The sequence below is a fragment of the Antechinus flavipes genome, chromosome 1, assembly GCF_016432865.1.
Source record: "Antechinus flavipes isolate AdamAnt ecotype Samford, QLD, Australia chromosome 1, AdamAnt_v2, whole genome shotgun sequence".
Taxonomy (NCBI): domain Eukaryota; kingdom Metazoa; phylum Chordata; class Mammalia; order Dasyuromorphia; family Dasyuridae; genus Antechinus; species Antechinus flavipes.
Window position 1 is genome coordinate 11,064,171 of NC_067398.1, and position 19,717 is coordinate 11,083,887.

Genomic DNA, 19,717 nt, shown 5'->3' on the forward strand with positions numbered 1-19,717 from the left:
CCATTCCAGCAGGATTCCATGAAGGGTTTCTTTAAATATCAAGCTCCCCCAGTGCACTGAAAATGATGATTCAATTTGCCCAAATTCAATTTGCATGGATCTTTTCCGGACTGTGGCCAGGCTTGAAGGCTACTCCAGGAAGCACACCTGGATTTCTCGGTGGGCAGAGGAAGCGTCCTCGGCTTTCTGGGCCACGTCCGTGGTCCGCCGGGCTCCCCGCGGCCCGTCCTCGCCCAGAGAAGCCTTTCTGGCCGGTGGGGGCCAGATGCGGCCTTCTCCTGGGTCCCTGGGACGGGTGGATAGAAGGCTGGCTTTCATTAGTGGGTGCAACGATTGTTCTGTGTGTGTTTATGTGTGGGTGTGGCGGAACAAGCCCTGGGACTCTGTGGGGATCCAGATACACAAAAGTCATTATCTCTTTCCCCACCCGCCCTCAATGCATTCCTGCTGGGAGGGTTCAGTATGGAAGGTTTTAATCACCCGTGGATCTGGCCTCTCTGAACTGGCTGGCCCAGAATCCTGGCTGTGTTTTCCTTGGTGTTTGTTTACACGCCATTTACCCGCGCATCGGATCACTTCCCCAAACTCTGGGCCCAGCGCCCATTATCCAAACAGGGAGCCCTCCTCTTCCTCTGTGGCCCAGAAAACCCCAAATGGTTTTCTGATTTGGAACATTAAATATAATCTGACTCTTGTGGCGAGCGATGACATTCCCATCTCCCAGATGCTTCCATCGAATGTACAACCCTGGCTGCGTCCAGAAGCATATTGCCAATCTGCCGTGGACGTGAATGACAGAAGTATCCCAAGTCCCCTCAGATCACCGGTCGCTTGAAATCGTTTTTTACTCGTTCCCTAACTCCTTTAGTCAGTCGATAAGCATTTATTAAGTGCCACAGTCCGAGGTACCAGAGCTACAAAAAACAAGCAAAACAACTTCCACCCTCAAGGAACTCATCGTCTAAGCAGGCGAAGATGACATGGAAACACTCAGAGAGTCTGTATAAAACTGATGTGAAGTCCATATAGTGTCGGTTTGGTTGGAAGCCATTTGTAGCTGGGGAGCTCAGGAAAAGCTTCACGTAAAAGCTGATGTTTAAGCCAAGCCTTCAAGGACAGTGGGGATTCTGGCACAGATGGGGAGGGATTACTTTCCAAGCACCATGGGGTAGTCCGTGCAAAGGCTTGGAGGTAGGAGTACAAAAGGGAGTAATGTCTTAGGATTCTAGAAAGATGGTCGGGGACCCGGGACCACAATACAAAACTGGGGAGTTTGCATTGTCGCTAGAATTCTATCAGAATGCCTGTAGGGAAAGCTCCATCTCCTTACACACTGAGAGGCAGTGTGGTAATGGATAGTGTTTGGGACTTGAAGCTGGGAAGATCTGAACTCAGACCCTAGGCAACCTAATTGAGCCTCGGTTTCCTCATCTATAAAATAGATAAAATTATTGCTGTAATAACTATCTCCCAGAATTCTATGGGGCTGTCATGATGTAATATAGGTAAAGGACTTTATACATGTCTTTATTATCATGTGTAATATGGAATTGCAAAGAAATATACCTCCTTACCTAAGTGCAAATCTGGTCTCAGACACTTAACACTTCCTAGCTTTGTGACCTTGGACAAATCACTTAACCCCAATTGCCTCAGAAAAAAAGAAAAAAAAAATATACCTCCTTATTAGAAAGCAGACCTATGGAACATAAAGTCTCTGTGACCTTAGAAAAAGTCACTTAAACTTTCATTGTTCTTTGAAGCTCTCTTCAGAATCAAATTCTCAGGCAGTTTACCCGTCTGCTTTTGGCGAACCAAATTTCCACATCAAGAATTTACTGTGCAGATGAAATTACTGGATTTGGACAAAAGAAAAAAAATGAATATGGAAAAGCATGAAATGAAGAAAGAGTAAAGGAACTTTTTTTTTTCTTCATTTTTCTAAGGTGTTTGTCTCAACTATGACAGAATAATTTCTCCATCTTTGTATGCAATGAATATAAATTAAGTCTTTATTTAAATTTTATTTAAATTTAAAAATTGAAACATGGGTTGCTTCACAGGATTTTTTTTAAAGGACTATTTTTTAATGAAAAAACAAAAATCGACAGTAATAGCGGCCCCCCGGCTCTCCTCAGAATCTTCTCTTTTCTCCTGAATGATGGCTCTGACTTGAGAAAAATCACCCCCCACCCAAAGCAGTCTACGCTAGGGAAGCAGCAAGTGGCCCCTTTTCTTCTTGGAGACTTCTCCGCTCAATGGCGTGCCTCAAAGGCTCCCTGTGGCTTTTAGCCGTAATTGCCGCGTAGGTACAACCATAAACAGCGGCAACCAACATCATCAGACACACAACTCCACAGATAACTCCCGTGATAACCACCGTGGCGAGAGCATGGCGGAGACTGACTGGCCGGGTCTTGGCTTTGAGGTCACAGTCTGACTGGCTTTTGTCTGTCTGTTCTTGGGGCCTCCCGGACCGGGGGAGATCCAGCTCAGCAGTGTCAGGGAACTGGGTTTGGACGGGCCCCCCGTTCCCAAGAAGGGGGAGGCACGCGTTGTAGAGTTCATATGGAATTTTAAGCAGGTCTTTCCCTTTCCAGATGTCTGGGGCTGAGCAGATAACTCCATCAGTTATTCCGCCTTAAAAAAATCAAAGAACGAACAGAGTCAGTCTTGGAAATCATTCATTCGGCAATCAATTATTATTATGAGACGTCAGACATTGTACAAGGCACCGAGGATCCCCGAAAAGGAAACGTCTTTTCCTTAAGGAGCTCACGGGAGATATCCACTGAAGCAGCAGGAAAAGAAAATGCTTTTTATGGGGGGGAAGGGAGCCCCAGTAACCGGGACAGGAGATGGATTGTGCAAGACCTCTTGGAGAAGGGAGGTCCCTGAGTTCAGCTTTCAAAGAAGATCCAGATTTTAAGACAGGATTCCAGGCTTCCAGGACAACTCACTAAACTCATCTAGGGACCAGTAGGCAAACACAACTGGAAGTCAGATGGCATTTATCAAGTGCTTCGGTTTGATTTCCAGGGAGAGAGATTTACTCTTTTATGATGCGACTGTTTCTCAAGTATCTGAATGTGGAAAACGTGAAACGTTAGATGACCGTGACTTTAGAAATGGGCAGGAAACAAAGAATAGGGAAACAGGGTGGGCCAGTGAAATGGGGAAAAAGATCATCTCATTGACAACCCCGATGTCTCGATAGCGCAGAATCCTTAAACTTAATCCTAGTCCTAGCTTGCTTCTAGATGGAGGCTTAAAGTGCGCAGAGGACTTGGTCTATAGTGTCCCTCACTGCAGCCCAAGGAGGCAGACACTTTGATGATGCTCATTTACAGGTGAGGAAACTAGAAGCTTAACAACTTACCCGGCATCAGAGTTAGGAACGACTTGTGGTAAGATTTGAACTTGGAACTTAAAAACTCCGAGACCAGCGCTCTAGCTGGTCGATCTTATTTCAACCCTGCTGATTCTCAACAGTATGTACCCATTGCAAAGGTCACTGTGTATCTATTGGTACTTTGGAGGGATTTCAAATGGGGACTTTCTTAAAGAGTCTCTTGATATCATTTTATTATTATTGGATTATTATTATTATTTTTCCATCAAGCCAAGAAACACCAAATGTTTTCAGCACCAACACTGGAAAGGGTAGCAGAGAGGGAAAACAAAAACAAAAAAGCTCCCCCTAACCCTAAACCATTGGGTTGTGAAGCAGACAGCCTTGACCCAGATCTTGGTTTTGTTGGCTGTAGCCGTGTGACCTTGGACAAGCCACGGCCCCTCTGAGCATCAATTTCTGCATTTATTAATACTAATGATCCCCAAATCCCTTTCGAGTTCTAATCCTATGATCCCATGATCTAATGCTCCACCAGATACAAGTCCTGTCCCCAATGTTAGGAGTTTTCGATCGAGACCAGGGGCTCCCTAGTACTCATCACCTAAGTCAGGGAGGTTCACAATCTATGCTGATGCCATAGTTCCCACCCTGGGCCTGGGGTACTCCAGGGAGAAGAAATAAAAACATTTCTGTTTATTTGGCTAAAAATATCGTTCAGTCTTGTCTGGGGTTAAAAAGCACAGAGATGGTAATGGTCAGAGACTATTGGTTACTTTTCCTGATGCTTTACATGCCTTCTATCACTTGTATAATTGTATATCAGGTAGATCAGGAAAGCTGTGTGGTGCAATGGCTGGACTCGGTCACAGCAGGGCCAGATTTGAGTTTAGTCTTCCCCTCCCCTCCCATTATTTTCCCTTCTCTTCCTTCCTTCTCTTCTCCCCTCTTTTCCTTTCCCCTTTCCTTTCCTTTCTTTTCTTCCTCTTGACTCTCTTCTTTCCTGCTCTTTTTTTCTCTTCTCTCCCTATCTCTTCCATTGCCAAATGCAGTCCACCTCTCCCCCTTTCCCTCTCTTCCTCTCTGCTTCCTTCCCCTCCTTTCTCCTGCTATCCTGTTCCTTCCCTACCCTTCATCTCCCATCCCACCTCCCCACCCCCTTCTTGCAAGTGTGCGCCATTAAATCAAGTGATTGGAGCACCAGATTATCTTGATCAGAGCCAGCTAACACTGATGATTGCGGATGAAGCTTGTGCTAAGCCCGAGATGGAGATTTATAAAGATTCCAATTGAACCAGAGAAACTGGCAACAGAGAGCTAAGGGAACTGCTGTCCCCCTCCCCCAGCAGAGGTTCCCGGAACCCCCAAGGAGTCCACAAAAGGTGGGCCGGGAGCCTCAGTCTTAAAAGCCCCAAGTCCCATTTTTCTAACGATGTGAGAAACAAGCTTTTCTGGGAACAGACAAGGATTTTGTTCTGTTTGTTAAGTTTAACTTAACTGTTACTTAACTTAACTGTTGTTAAGTTTAAACAGTCCAGGGAGCACCCTGAATACCATTATCAGAAGAACTCTGTTCTATCATCTGGCTTCAATTCCAAACTCAACATTCGGAGGTAGGGATGTCCCAGTTCATCCCAGATATAAAGTCCAGTGTAACTGTGGTCCCCGAATTTTCCCTTTCCCAGGATTCTCTGTTCCGATGCAAGATGCTTGTGGCTTCCATGGACACAAAGAGGGGAGACCAGGTACTCCCCTTGACATTTTATGCAGGTAGCATGTAGTTGAATTGAGTTGGCAGGGATGGGGGAAGCAGGGAGCATTTGACTTTGCATAAGGTAATGGAAGGGAGAGAAGCACATTTCCCAATACCACAATGAAAAGGCAACTTCTAAGAACCAGGGGTCTGGCTTCAAGCAGGAACAAGTGAGCTAAAGGGGCATGATGTCATACTCTAAATGTCACGTCTTGGGGCACAGCTCATCACCCCACCATGGTGACAGCTTTGTGACTTTGTGAAACTCTTTGAAGTCTTCCTCCTCTTCCAGTCACTCTCCTCAGAGGATTATAGACTTAACTCACAGGGACTTTCGTGCTTTCAAAGTTCCATAGTTCATGTCCCTCATTACATAGATGAGAAAGCTAGGATCCAGAGAAAACAAATGAATTGGCAAAAAAAAAAAAAAAAAAGCCAGACTATTGGATGACAAATCTGGTGCTCCATCAACCCATTTGCTCTTCCACCCAGTCCCAAATGCACCCATCCTGTTTTCTATCATCCTCTTAAAGACCACGTTTTTGACAACAAAGCTAATAAAATCCCCAGAATTTTGATGATATCATCCTCATTAAAAGAAGTCTTTCTGTGTGCTCATCATTCTCTTTTCTACTTAAATTGTGGAGTTTTGAATATTTTCACCTTAATGCCAAAGGCGTTAGAGCTGGGAAGATCTTCAAGAAGCTCTAACTCCCTCATTTTGCAGAAAATTAAACTGAGGCTCAAGAAAGTAAAATTACTTTTTCAAAGTCACGCAAGTAGTTAAGCAGAGTCAGGTCCTCTGATTCCAAAACCATTCCCCCCCCCCAAATTCTACGGTACCTCTTCTTGGTTGAAATGGATTTTCATTGTTCACAACTGTTAGACTACTTTTTGTTAACATCAATAACCACAACACAACACAACCACAATGACAACTTGTTAGCGGCTTCCCTTCAAACACAACAGTTAAGTTGTTGGCTCCTTGTTCTTCTGCATCAGAAAGTACATCTGATATCAGGTTATCTTCTGGGACTGAGAATTCTCTTTTAGATGTGGGAAACTCTACAGCTCTCGGAATCCCAACCGTCCATGGGGCTTTCGGTGGCCTCCCAAGGCTAGCACTTTCCCCCATAAAAACAAAAACACATGTATGTCTATATGTAGGAGCTAGAACCGGTGCTCTAGGGAGCTCCCAGGGAACAAACTCTTCCTACCACCACAGAGCAGCCTCTTCCCTGCAATGTACAGTCCCGGAGGATTGTTTTGGGCACCTAAAAGTTAAGTGATTTGTCCAGTCAACATTTATAAGAGGCAAGAGCTGAACTCTTCTTCCTGACGTCAAGGGCAGCTATTTATCCATGATACCCCCCCCCCTCCGCCTTTTATGTACATGACGGGCTGTTTAGCTGCTGTCTTATATGAATGTATTGAATGAATATATAGGAGAATAGGCTCAGGGATAGATGAAGCCTTAGATCAAAGAGGGAAAGCATTTATTACGAAGCTATTACGAGATGACAAGCGTTCACTTCATGCAAACTTCCTGGCTTTATACAAATGTAGAAATGTAACTCGGGGCTCAGAGGGATTAAGTAACTTTACACAATCAGCAAGTTGGATGGCAGGGAAACTCAGAGGTCATCTTGTCTAAGGCACAACTTCAGAATCCTTGCTCTGACATTCAGCCCCGAACACTGTACAATCAGCTTCTGCTTGATCATTCTCAGGGGCTGGGAGCTCACTTCCATCAAAAGCAGCCCCTGCCTGTTCTGGATACTTCTAATGGTCCAAAAATTTCTCCTCACATCCTCTTTTCCTCCCTTCCTCACTTCCATCAACCATCCATCTATCCTTCCTTCCTTCTTCCTTCCTTCCCTTTCTGGCTTTCTTTTTCTCTCTCTCTTTGAGTCTTTTCTACTTAGATTCTATCTTTCTCTCCCCCTCCCCTTTCTCTCTCTCTCTCTTTCTTTCTTTCTTTCTTTCTTTCTTTCTTTCTTTCTTTCTTTCTTTCTTTCTTTCTTTCTTTCTTTCTTTCTTTCTTTCATCTCTCCCTTCTCTTCTCTTTTCCTCTTCTCTCTTCTCCTTTCTCTATTTTTTTGGGGGGTGGGGTGGGAGAGGCATTAAAGCTGTGATTTTAGTAGGGTGGAAAAATCTCTTATACTATGTAGATCAGTAACTCTTCTGCTAATTATTATCTTTAGTAGTTGATGGGGATCCTGAAAGGTAAATGACTTTGCTCAGATCACTAAGCACTAAGTACACAGCAACGGGGAAAACATTTCACAATACATAGACACACACAGACACACACACACACACACACTCATACACACTCACACACACACACACACACTCATATACACTCTCCACACACACACACACACACGTGTGTGTGTGTGTGTGTGTATGAATCTGTTGTTCTCTGAGGTCCATTTCTGCTCTGTGACATTAGCCAACACTCTTTAATACACCACATTTGCCAATAGATGTACAAACACATCCCCATTACAGGGGACCTCTTGTCCCCTCCTGCCTGTTCCTGTAGAGTCACCATCCCAGGCACTGACATCAGCCCTGGACTGGCCACTCTGGGAGCACTTTCTAAAGTGCCAGACAAACCCAAATCATCCCAGGGAACTGGAAGACAGAAGGTGTCTCAGTCCATATGATACTGACCTTTGTATACAAAGCTCTCCAGCCACAGTTTGAGATCCAGCAGGTGGCAATTGCATTTCCAGGGGTTGTCCCTGAAGAATAAAACTCTCAGACTGGGAAGCGATGCTAGCTGAGCCCTGTGAATGTGCCGTAATTGGTTCCTTTGTACGGCAAGCCGAGTTAGGTGGTTCAGTGTCTCCCCCTTAAAACTGGGCAGCTCCTGGATGTTGTTAAAGGACAGATCCAGCTCCTGCAACTGAGGCAAGGACTGGAAAACTTTGCTTTCCAGGAACTGAAGAGAATTCTGTGTTAAGTTTAAAACCTGTAAGTGGGCAAGGCCCAAGAATGCTCCAGGAGCCAGGCTGAACAGGGCATTATTGGAGAGATCTAAGCTTCGGAGCAGGGGCGTCCTGATGAAGGCAGAAGTGGGGACGGCTCTAATCTGGTTATGCTGGAGATGTAGGATCTGGGTCCCAGGAGGCAGTTCCAAGGGGATTTCCCTCAGACCTTGCCTACTGCAGTCAACGGACTTTGTAGGCTTGTGACAAAAACACTTTTCTGGACAGCCGCCGGCCCCATGGAGTAGCAGTAGCACGCTGGAGAGCCAGAGCAAGTCACCTGCAGCAAAGGGAAAGCGATCACATTGGAGAAGTGGCCTTCAAGATGAAGACTATGGAAACTAGTCTTTTCCCCTTGGGAATGAATTAGTAATATAGCATAGGATTGAATAACAATGAAGATGAAGCTAGGAACCCTTGTTGGGGGCAACTAGAGGAGAATTTGGAGATGAGCAATTATCACAAACTTGAGTCTAAGGATTCATCTTTTGTTTTGCTTTTCTCTTACTGGGTATTTAGAAGTTTTAAGTCCCCAAAGTATCATGTTGAAGGAGGAAGTTGTCAATTTCCTTCCTTCCTTCCTCCCTTCGTCCCTCTCTCTTCCTTCCTCTCTCCCTTCCTTCCTTCCTTCCTTCCTCCTTCCCTTTCTTTCTTCCTCCTTTCCTTTCTTCCTCCCTCCCTTCCTCCCTCTCTCCCTTCCTCCCTCCCTCCCTCCCTCTTCCTTCCTCTCTCCCTTCCTTCCTTCCTTCCTTCCTTCCTTCCTTCCTTCCTCTCTCCCTTCCTTCCTTCCTCCTTTCCTTTCTTCCTCACTCCCTTCCTCCCTCTCTCCCTCTCTCCCTCCCTCCCTCGCCTTTTATTTTCACATTGCAATCATTTCCAAATATACCACCCTCTAGCTCTACCATCTAGTAAACCTTCCTTTACAACAAAGGTAAAACAGGTAAGCAAACAAACCCAGTTCTAACTGCAGATGCCATATTCTCAACATATAAGCCCCTCTCCTTTCGATAAAAAAGAAGGAAGGGGGAAAGCATGTACATTTTTATATCTGTTTAAATTTAAAATTGGTCACTATATTGTATTCCTTTTCATTTTAGTTGAATCTTCAGTTTTCTAAGGGAATGCTAATATTTAATATATAACCTTGAAAGTGAAAGCCTGACTCCAGATCCCCGATCTCTTTTTCATCAATGCCCTAGAGTATAGTAGACTAGTAGAAATGGCTGAGATCAGAGGAATTCAGTTTTCTGAAAACAGTTAATCAAAGACTTCATTCCATTTCCAGGATGATTAAAAAACATTTCAATTTCTGGATCCCTTTTCGCAAGGGTCCAAGTTTCTAACAATGGCAAATATCGGTGACATCCAGCTTTGATTCCTCTCGTGGGATTCACAAGCCAGTATTGCTGTGTTGAAAGCTTAAAAGTATTATCTGTTTGCAAGAAAAGCTCTTGACAATGTTTCCTTTGCTTTTGACTCAGGGAATAATACCATGTTTCTGTTAAATACACTTAAGGTTGTTTCTTTTTCTGTTTTTCTTTTTCTTTCTTTTTTTTTTTTTTTTAAATAATCCTGTCTAATGTGCACATAGTGAGATAATGAAGAGATGGAGCAATCCCTGGCAGGAAGATCCCACTTGATATATTTTGGTTAAATGGCCTTTGAACATTTGCCACCCCCATGCCACCCCACCCCACTCCAAAGCATTCACCTCAAGTTGTTTCTGGGATTCTGTAAATAAGCTAAGTGACCTGTTTCAAAGACAAAGATCTCTCCGTCAATCTCTATTTAAGAGCCTTGGAAATTACAGGGCGCCCTGAGTGTTGACTGTGGAGCTCAAACATTAATTTGCAACAGGAAATCAGACCTTAAACTAGAGAATGTGCTTTCAACAGAGAACACTAATCTATTAATGAAAGGCTTGCCTTTCTGTGATTATGTTCAGTTTAGACATCTCTTCCTAACTCTTATCCTGAAGACAAAAAGGAAAAAAAAAAAAAAGACAGCACACAGGACAACTGCCTCTTAGCTCCCCGTTAAAAAGAAAAAATAATGGCCCATGGCAGACCAATTAAACATCTCTGTTTTGAACTACTTTTTTTTTTCCTTCCCAGAAATCTGAGATAAACAGCCATTCTGCATCTGCTTGAGAATGTGAACAGAAAGACCTTTTTAAAAGACAATTCTTACAAGTTCCTCCCCAATTTAGATAGATGTCCAGGCTATCTACCAAGTACAGGACATTTATTATAAGATGATGAATCAATATCTCACCTTTCATGGCTGGTCCTTGGATGTTTGTCTTCTGATATTTCATCCAACTTAATCGATGGAAAAGGAATAAGCCAATTTTATATCAGCAAGCTGCCTCTTTTTTCTTTTCCTTCTCCTAATCCATCTTTGTTTTGCCTCGCTTACACTTAAAGGGAGAGATGATGGCAGCTTCCTGAAGTTCGTTCATCAAAACAATTCTTCCCAGGGTCTCCATCTGATCTTCAGTAGGAAATCTTATTGTGCCCTTCTCTGTGTGTGTCTCTCAGTGTCTCTGTTCCTGTGTGTCTTCCTCTTTTTTCTGTCTCTCTCTTTTTTCTGTCTCTGTCTCTGTCTCTCAATTGTCTGGCTCGCTGAGAGCTTCCCTGTCTCTCTCATTCACTCAACAGGGCACACATAAAGAGTGTCTGTCAAACCTCAGGGAACAGCTGTAGCATTCAAGCTACGACCTAACAGCCTGGGCTTTTTGATTATTTAATCTGCTTGAAATCCAAGGCACCAAAATAAAACCACCTTCCTAATCTTGCTTGGTTTCTGCATTCTGTTGACTTATTCACCCCACTGGGCCAAGACTGCGGACGCCTCTCTATAAAGCCAGGATCAGAGGCCGCAGTGTGTGTAATATTAGGACGAACCAACCCAGCCTGTGATGACACAGCTAGGCTGGACCGTCCGCTTGCTCGTAGGGGGATTGTTTGGGAAGCATCCGTGATGATTATACGGGCTGTGGGGTCTTGATACCCCAGCATCAATGGTTCCCCTGAGATGCCTCGGCAAGGCTACTCTGATGATCCCCTGCTAATGCCTCCCCCCCAAGTCCAGATTTTCTTTTCCAGCTGTATTGGGTTTTTTATGTGTGTTACTTATAACTGTTTCTCCATCTTTCTTACATCCGTGATAGTGAGTGCTCGGTTTTCACTCATAAATAGTTAAGGTAGCCAGGGCCAGCTTCAGAAACCGGTGATCCACGTCTGTTCCCTAATTAAAATGACAAGGAGTGTTCCTACCAGGGATTTGAATTTCAGTGAATAAGCTACTCCGGGTTTGTGAGACATTTGCCATTGGCTCATCAGAGTCTACGATGTCTTCTTCCTGTAGACATTTCCCAGAGATTTCTGTGCTTCAACAAAATTTAAAATTCTTATGCTTATGGATATCCAGGGAGTTGAGGGTTGGTGGTTAGTAATAGATGAGAAAAAAAGAAGTGGAAGAGAGAGAGAGAAAGAGAAGAGAGACAAGAGGAGAGGGAGAGAGTGAGACAGACAGACAGACAGAGACGAGAGAGAGAGAGAGAGAGAGAGAGAGAGAGAGAGAGAGAAGAGAGAGAGAGAGAGAAGGAGAAGCAAGGACAAAAAGGATTAAAGAAAAAAAACAATCTTTTAATCTGAAATTAATTTAACTAAAATGAGTATAAGTAATTGTACTTATATCCAATATTGTTGTAATAAAATATCTATTTGCCTTAAAGAAATGTATATAAAACCAAATGGAAAACTAAGATCAATTTTACCCTGCTAGTTTTTATTCTTAATCTGGTGATCTTATTTATATAGATATATATACAAAAGCTATTTAACTTTATCAAATCAAAATTGATTACTTATTTTTGTAAACTCATTCATGCTTCATTTGGTTACTTATTTTCCCTCAACAGTAATTCTGAAATCTTAATTCTGATGATGATCATTAACATTTAAATAATACTTGAAGGTTTGCAAATATTTTACATGCCTCCTCTCAAATGATTTTCATCACAATCCTGTGAAGAATTTGCTAGTAGTTTAATCATTTTACATATGAACAAACTGAGGCTGAGATTTTAAGGGATTTGCCCAGGATCACACAGCTAATAAATGTTCCTAGAATTTAAATTCTTATCTTATTGACCCCAACTCCACCATAATATATTCACTGTGCATATGACTGTTCCTCTAATCTCATGTTTGTGTATATGTATGTATATATGTTCATATGTGTATGTGTTTGCATGTGTATCTTGTGACAAGTCACACTTAAGCCTCCTATTCATTTGCACATTATGGTGGTACATGTACAGCTTTCTGGTCTAATCCTCAACTCATTACTTACTTTACATAGCATGCTTTCTGGTCTTTTCAGAAAACCAGACTCAGACATTTGTAATTTCCTTTTCTTTCTTCTTTCCTCAAACTGATTAGCTTCCATTATTTGAGTGAACAAACGTAATCTGACTATTTTTCCGTCGTGACAATCCCAAACAATAACAGTGTATACAATTCCTAATTCTTGTGGCTCCTTTGCATTGTATAATTTTATCTTTCTTGAGGAGCAGAATGGTTTTCTTTTTCCCCTAAGCCCTTACCTAGTGTCTTACATAGAGTAGGCCCTCGGTGAATACCTGGTGAATTGTTTGGAAGTGAATTGAATTACAGAAACAGACTTGGGGAAATGATACTAACACATGAGGGCCGAAGACATCACCAAGAGAAAATACAGAGAGATAAGACTAGAAATAATAAATGAACAAATGAACAAATCAAAAAGCATTTTTTATAAACTGTACAAATCCTGAGCTAAGTACCAGGCCTACGGATAATAAAAGCTAAGAGTCACTGGAAGTCAAGAAGGCACGTTAGCAACAAGGATTTTATGTGTAATTATGGTGTTAAGAACTGAGAATAAAAAGAAGAGATAAAAGAATCCCTGCTCACAGAGACTCACAGTCTGGAAAGGGAGACAATAAGAAAGATATATACAGGATGAATTGGAGATAGTCAAATCCCGTCAAGGAGCTTCTCATTTAATAGAGAATGGCAATGCATATAGGAGAATGATGTCCATGAAGGTGTCTTCTGAAAGAGGGGGATCAAAGAGATTGATGATTAGAGTAATAGCACAATTAATTGGCATAAAATTATTTTGCACGATCATTTAATTCTCTGAGCTATTTTGGGAAGGGTTTGCATTTAAGCCATGGCAAGGAAATGTCTAGCAAGTAACAAGACAGATATAGGACTGGCCAAGATAAGATAAAATACTCCCATCAGCCCAGGTTCAGGGGTGTAGAAAACTACCTTATCTAGTCATTTCTTGGTAGATAGGAAATGAAACAAGAAAGTGGACAACAAACAGCTGTCAAATGATACAGATCTTGTCCTGTTCTACCATCCCTAGCAATGAAAGCTACCATATTTTATTTCTAATAATAGATTTTCCAATGAATTAAGTATATGACTTATAAAAGGACTTTAAGAGAAAATCAATAAGAGCAGCTAAGTCTTATCAATTTTTGTTTTGAACTTACCTGTAAGATAATACTATCATAAATGATGCGCCAATACACATGGGCAATTGTTTTGCAACTTATAGTCTTAGGGAGTTGTTTGTAGGTCAGTCTGCCTCAGAGAATGTAAATTCAGTTCTTTCTGACTCCAAAGTCAGCTCTCTACTCATTGTACCATCGCTATCTCTCAAATTCACACAGAAGAAATCCATCTGAAGCTAATACAATTGCATTAAAAAGAAAAACAAAACGATTTGGGGATTAATTCTCAAACTAGTTAAAGAAGAAAAAAATGAAAAAAAAATAGAATTGTATTATTTACTCTGACCATCGACAATAAAAAATGAATATGGAAGATATTGTGAACCATGGACCTGTACGCCCACTCCCTCTTTTCTATAGAATCTTTGTGAGAATGCCTTGTGCGTGCACGATAAGTGTATCCGATAAAAATGAGAAGAGAACAGTTAAGCAATTTTTCTAGAGCAGGCCCATCTTCACAGCCCCACAGCTGACTGAGAGGTGTGGAATATATCAGCTTCCACTCTGTTTATTGATTTTTAAGAAAGCCTTCAATTCAGGGTAGCCGAAGACAGCCTTCAAGGCTTTCCTTGTTAGCGACCTAGCAGGTGGGAGTCTGGGGGAGTAGGTTAATCCACAGCAAACAGTGTAAATCAGGGAAGGAGAAAACAAGCTTGTATAGAATTTGACATGAGAGCCAGCTCAGCCAGATTGTCCTGAGAATGAGCCATAGACCTTGAGAACCACAGAGGCACCTGGGGGAACATTCCATCCCCCAGGTGTGGGCCCTGCATGCAGGGGATGGGCGAGGGAGAAGCTTTGATTGAATCCAGTGCTCTACCGTAGCCAGGTGGAGATGAAGCTGATTGAACACTAGGGAGACTGGGGGGGGTGGGTCCCTTGGTTTTCAGCTTCTCCCCACTCTCAAGCTGCCTTCATTCTGCTGCCAAAGGCAAAATCTGACTATGGATTCTCCTATTCAACACTAGTCTCCCTATTGTGTCTAGGATAAAATATAATATTAATACCTTTGATTTAAAGCTCGGCATGAACTTATCTCACACTATCTTTGCAACATCATTGGACTTTATTCCCATCCTATAGTCTGTGATCTACAAGTTCTCAGTTCTTTACATATTACAATCTATCTCTCAGTTTTGCATCTTTGTGTATTGCTGACTTGTGGCTATCCTACATGCAAGAAAGGAATGGACTTACTCCTTATCTCAACCTCGTAGAGTTTGTCCCTTCTTTCAAGGTGAGACCATCTTCTGCATAAAACCTTTCAGGATTCCTCCAACATTAGTCCCTTTCTTTCTAAATTACTTTGCATTTCACCATTTTGGATATATTTATTTTAATTTCACCAGTTTGGATATATTTATTTTAATTTCACCATTTTGGATATATTTATTTTAATTTATTTTGGTTATTTTTTTTTACATATACTTTTTCTTTCTGTTATTAGAATGAAAATACATTCCTGGTGAGTAGGACATATTATATCATTTATATTTGTATTTCCCAATGACTACTATAGTGCCTTGACACAGTAGTGCTAAATTTTTATTTGTTGATTATCAATCGATTGATAAAAAAAGATAACCAAAATAAATTAAAATAAATATATCCAAAATGGTGAAATGCAAAGTAGTTAAGAAAGGTTTCTTTAGCTTGACTCGAGGAGGCATAAGTAGGACCAGCAGGATGAAGTTAGAGGAAGTAGGATTTCAGCTCACTATCAGCTAGGAGGAGGAGAGTGTGAGGCTGCTAACTTTTCACTTAAATCCAACTCACTTACATATCATAGCATCATCTCTCCATGTCCTGGTCCTCTTTGAGCACAAAAAGCAAATAACAATCTGAGTAGAGGTGACCCACCAGGGACAGCTGTAAGTGGTCAGTTGGACAATGCAGGTCTTTCATTCATCCTCATGGTGCCTCAAGCAACTCTCCAAGAAGGGAAAAGGCAGAGTGGTCCCAATTTTCGTTGCTTGAGGGAGTCCCCTACCCTCAGATTTTTCATAAAAAACAATTGCTCCAGAATCTGGGAATATAAATCCTAAAATGGCAGAGTCCATGCCCCTTGTCTGTCTAGCAGAAAGTCATTCAGAACTCTCTGCAGTTTGCCATCATAGGATGGTCATTTTTGACCATTTATCTCCTTTTATAAATGGTGGCAGGGAAAGGAAGTTTGCCCCATATACAATCTATAAGAGATATTTTTATAGAGAAGACTTTTGCAATCTTTCCCCTTCTATACCTCCCCCACTTGATTCCAAACCACCCTAGATTTGGGACCAATCTAATGAGATTATTATAGTAGAGATAAAAGGACTTCTTTAAGCCTCACATATGTGTGAAACCTTTGAGGAATCTCTCAGAACTAAAATTACTTTCCTGCAGAAACAATTTCTTACAAAACAGCAGGTGAACCCCACTTAACCTCCATAGCTCAATGCTGTGAAATGGATATCACCAGCTCTTCTCCACCTCAAGATCAGAGCCTCAAAATGAGGGGTGCTTTGCCACGTGAGAGGTAGCAAAAGAAGGCACACAGAGCACATCCACCACGGGCAAGGTTCTGACTCATCCTAATGACTTTTTTTCTAGTGGTTTGTCAAAGCTCATCAGCAAACCATGGACATTTGATATGGATAGAAAAAAATAAATTAACAAGCTCTGTAAAAGGATGGAATTTTCGTTCCAAAAAAAAAGTTATATGGTCAGATGATACCCAGCAGCAAAAACAGCTATATAGTGTGCCCTGGGGTGGCAAAGGGCACTTTGTAATGGAGTTGGGAAAAGATATAGGTTCAGATTCTGCCATTGACATGAATTGGCTCTTGTGACCCCAGACACGTCACTTAACCATTCATGGTGATTCTTTATGATTATAGGTTACAAATGAGTTATTAATTGATAGTAATATACCAAAGGAAGGTATTTCCATACCAGGAACTCCTGAGATTTAGACCTTACTCTTTAAAGTAAATAGATGTATACAAAGAAAAACAAACACATAAACAAGTAGGTGATAGGTAAATATAAAAATGGCTACAGAAATATTTTTTAAAATCAGGTTTACTTTCTGTTCTTAGAAAGAAAAAGGAAGGAAGGAAGGAAGGAAGGAAGGAAGGAAGGAAGGAAGGAAGGAAGGAAGGAAGGAAGGAAGGAAGGAAGGAAGGAAGGAAGGAAGGAAGGAAGGAAGGAAAAAAAAGGAAAGAAAAAAGGAAGGAAGGAAGAAAGGCAGAAAGAAGTATCAGCTTATCTCTCCAGCTAGAAAAAAAGATAAGTTCAGTCTGATTGCTGCCACTGGACAGATCATTGTAATGGCCCAACATGTTTTCCAGTGCTATGTATACTATTTGGGGAACCTACATACTCCTTCTGTTCATTCTTTGGAAAGTGATCTGACAAATCCTTTCCTTTCAACAAGATGATAAGGTATTAAGTATCAAGGGGCTGAACCTGACTCACGAGACAAGAATGTCTCTGCCCAATGGGTCACTCTGCGGAGGGTCTTGCCGTCCATGTTAGTTCCCTCTCTGGGGGAAGGAAGTGGACTGATGTTGCCTCTTAGTGTTTGTTTGTTTAAGAAGAACTAAAAGTCAGGGATGAAGCAAATCCCCAGGCTCCACCCCCTGTGAATGGCTGATAACATTCGGGCTCCATTAAAAGCCGGCATTTCAGCTGTCTGGGAAAGGTTAATGATAATTGACATGAAATGCATGTCGCCAGCTTCCTTGCATAATTGGATATTTATTCCTACAGCTAAGTAAACAGGCAATTCCAAATTGCGTGTTTCTCTCTAATTGGGATTAATTTTATGTGTCTTTGCTAGGAAATATCCATTCAATCATTGACCACCAAATATTTATGGAGCATCCATCTAGTGCTTATGGAGCAGTGTGGTGGAAGGGCTAGCGTACAGGGGAGTCAGAAAGTCATAGGCGCTGAGGATATAGTCTAGTAGAAAGGCCAGAGACATCCATTGCTGGGATTCGTGGGGACTCAGGGTACTCATTTGTCCATTCTCTGTACCTGGCTATGTACTAGTAGGTTGAAGTTCAAGCTCTGGGTTTCTCACTCCCCAGTTCACTGACTCCTCACCCCCATCTCAGTTTCCCTCAGTTCCAATATTGTGAACTAGAAGGATGTTACTTTTGATTCTAGCCTAGGGATCCCTCAAAAGGGGATCAAAAAATCCCTCTTGAGTGATCCAATCTAAAAGAAAGTATACAAAGTACAAGCATGAATCAAGTATGGAACAATTCATTTATGACAACCCAGCAAAAACAAGAGTAAACTCTAAGGAATCAGGGGAAAAGTGGAACAGAATCCAATAGCCTCCCACTACAAGTACAGTCAGTTAGGAGGCTACTAATCTGGCTTCATTAGCATGTGAGCAGTTTTCCAAGGTTTGCTTTTTATCTACTTCACCTTTCTCTTTTTCTGGGCACTGCCCCATCAAAGAAACATGACCTTCCTGTCGAATGATGTTGATTCATCTGTTGGCTGGCAGCCATTCCTGCTACTTGTTCCAACCATCGCCACTCTAGTGGACATAGAAGTCAGTGCCTTATTGGTCTTCCAGAACTCTATGACCTTCTGAAACTCAAAAGATTGTCCAGTCTGAGGTTGTTGATCAGAAGGAAACACAAACACACACGCACACACACACACACACACACACACACACACCAAATGGCCCCATCCTAGATTTGATGAGGTAGGCAGAGTGCAAATTGCTATTGTAAAGGGTTAGGTGTAAAATAAGGGCTGCTCCATTCTTCTACCTGGTTAAACCATAATCAATAACAAATTATCTTTAATATATTAAAGGCAAAGAAGAAGAGTGGTTCCAAGGGGAAGGTTGTTATTTCAGGAACTACTCTTAGTGATCTCGTTTGGGGTTTTCTTGAAGTGGTCTTTCTTTTCCTTCTCCATCTCATTTTACAGATGAGGAAACCAAGGCAAGCAGAATGAAGTGACTAGTCCAGGGTGACAGAGCTAAAAAGTGTCTGAAGCCAGATTTGAACTTGGGAAGATGGGTCTTCCTCACTCCAAGCCCATCACTCAGTGCACCATGATGCCTTCTACCTGCTCCAACAGGATAATAATCTGAATCTGGAATTTGGTCTAGTTCCCCACCCACTCTCCCACCCTGTTACAGAAAAGGAAAATGAGGCTAGAAGGATTAAGTGACTTACTCAAAGTCATACAGTCAGTAGGTGTCAGGGTTAGGATTTTAAGTCAGAGACAAAACAAACATAAGGTACATTTGTTCTCTGCCCTCAAAAAGGTGTGTGTTTTTCTCCGGAGCTATCGTAGCTGAATGGGAGTGTAGGTGGGTGCTCTCCATATTCCGATGAAATCTGTTTTCCCATGATAGCTAGAACTCCTATTTTGGTTCAGAGAAGAGAGGGCTCCCTTGTAGCAGACTAACTGCTAGAGAAACCCTCCTCTTGCCTGGGAGCCCGCCATAGAGCTTACTGCTTGTCTACCTTCCCATGCTAGTATAGGATGGATCCCAACTGGCGGCAGTGTCGGGATCAGAGTGAAGAGAAGCTTCTATTTCCAACGCATTCCTAGCCCCAGACCTCTAACACTGCTCAATTGTGTCCGTAGTCCATCTATGGAGATAAAGATAAAATGCATTTCAGATAAGTATGATTAAAGGTAATTAGTGAGCTCATTTTGCTGTTACAGTAAATAGAAACAGATGTTCCTCGACATTAAACTAATGATAGAAACAAAAGAATCAAGAAAAATGGGAATTGGGGAAGGCGAGCCAAGCTCTCCTATTTACATGTTGTTTTATTTAGATCTTGTGATTGGCCACTTTTGTCCCTGCCCCAAGAATATAAATGGGAATCAATTTCATGTTCACTTTTTTGATTGTTTATTCATGTTACGCCATCAAACAAGTATCTTTGTGGGGTTCTTTCTGGATTCTTGTCCCCTTTGGTAGTTCCGTTATACTGTGATATTCCCTTTTCTGTTACGGATTAGATTTTTTAAATTGTATTTTTAGATTATAGTTTCAGGCACATTTCTCG

The 19,717-nt window shown here is 41.9% G+C and overlaps 2 protein-coding genes across 3 annotated transcripts in view; one reads left to right on the forward strand and one right to left on the reverse strand.

The window, feature by feature from the left end:
- Positions 1-19,717, forward strand: part of CACNA2D3 (calcium voltage-gated channel auxiliary subunit alpha2delta 3) — a 1,005,807-nt gene that overhangs the window by 849,535 nt on the left and 136,555 nt on the right. The window lies entirely within an intron of this gene.
- Positions 1,984-11,160, reverse strand: LRTM1 (leucine rich repeats and transmembrane domains 1). The gene is made up of 3 exons (XM_051979010.1): positions 10,376-11,160; positions 7,785-8,381; positions 1,984-2,640 (listed from the first exon to the last, which is right to left on the reverse strand). Exons 1-3 carry the CDS (start codon positions 10,416-10,418, stop codon positions 2,204-2,206), a joined length of 1,077 nt encoding a protein of 358 aa, XP_051834970.1. The 5' UTR covers positions 10,419-11,160; the 3' UTR covers positions 1,984-2,203.

Coding starts and splice junctions, on each gene's coding strand:
- LRTM1 (XM_051979010.1), bottom strand. CDS start 10,418: ATGAAATATCAGAAGACAAACATCCAAGGACCAGCCATGAAAG. Junction 8,382..10,375: donor CCAAGGACCAGCCATGAAAG/GTGAGATATTGA, acceptor CCTTTGCTGCAG/GTGACTTGCTCTGGCTCTCC. Junction 2,641..7,784: donor GGAGAGCTTTGTATACAAAG/GTCAGTATCATA, acceptor GATTTTTTTAAG/GCGGAATAACTGATGGAGTT.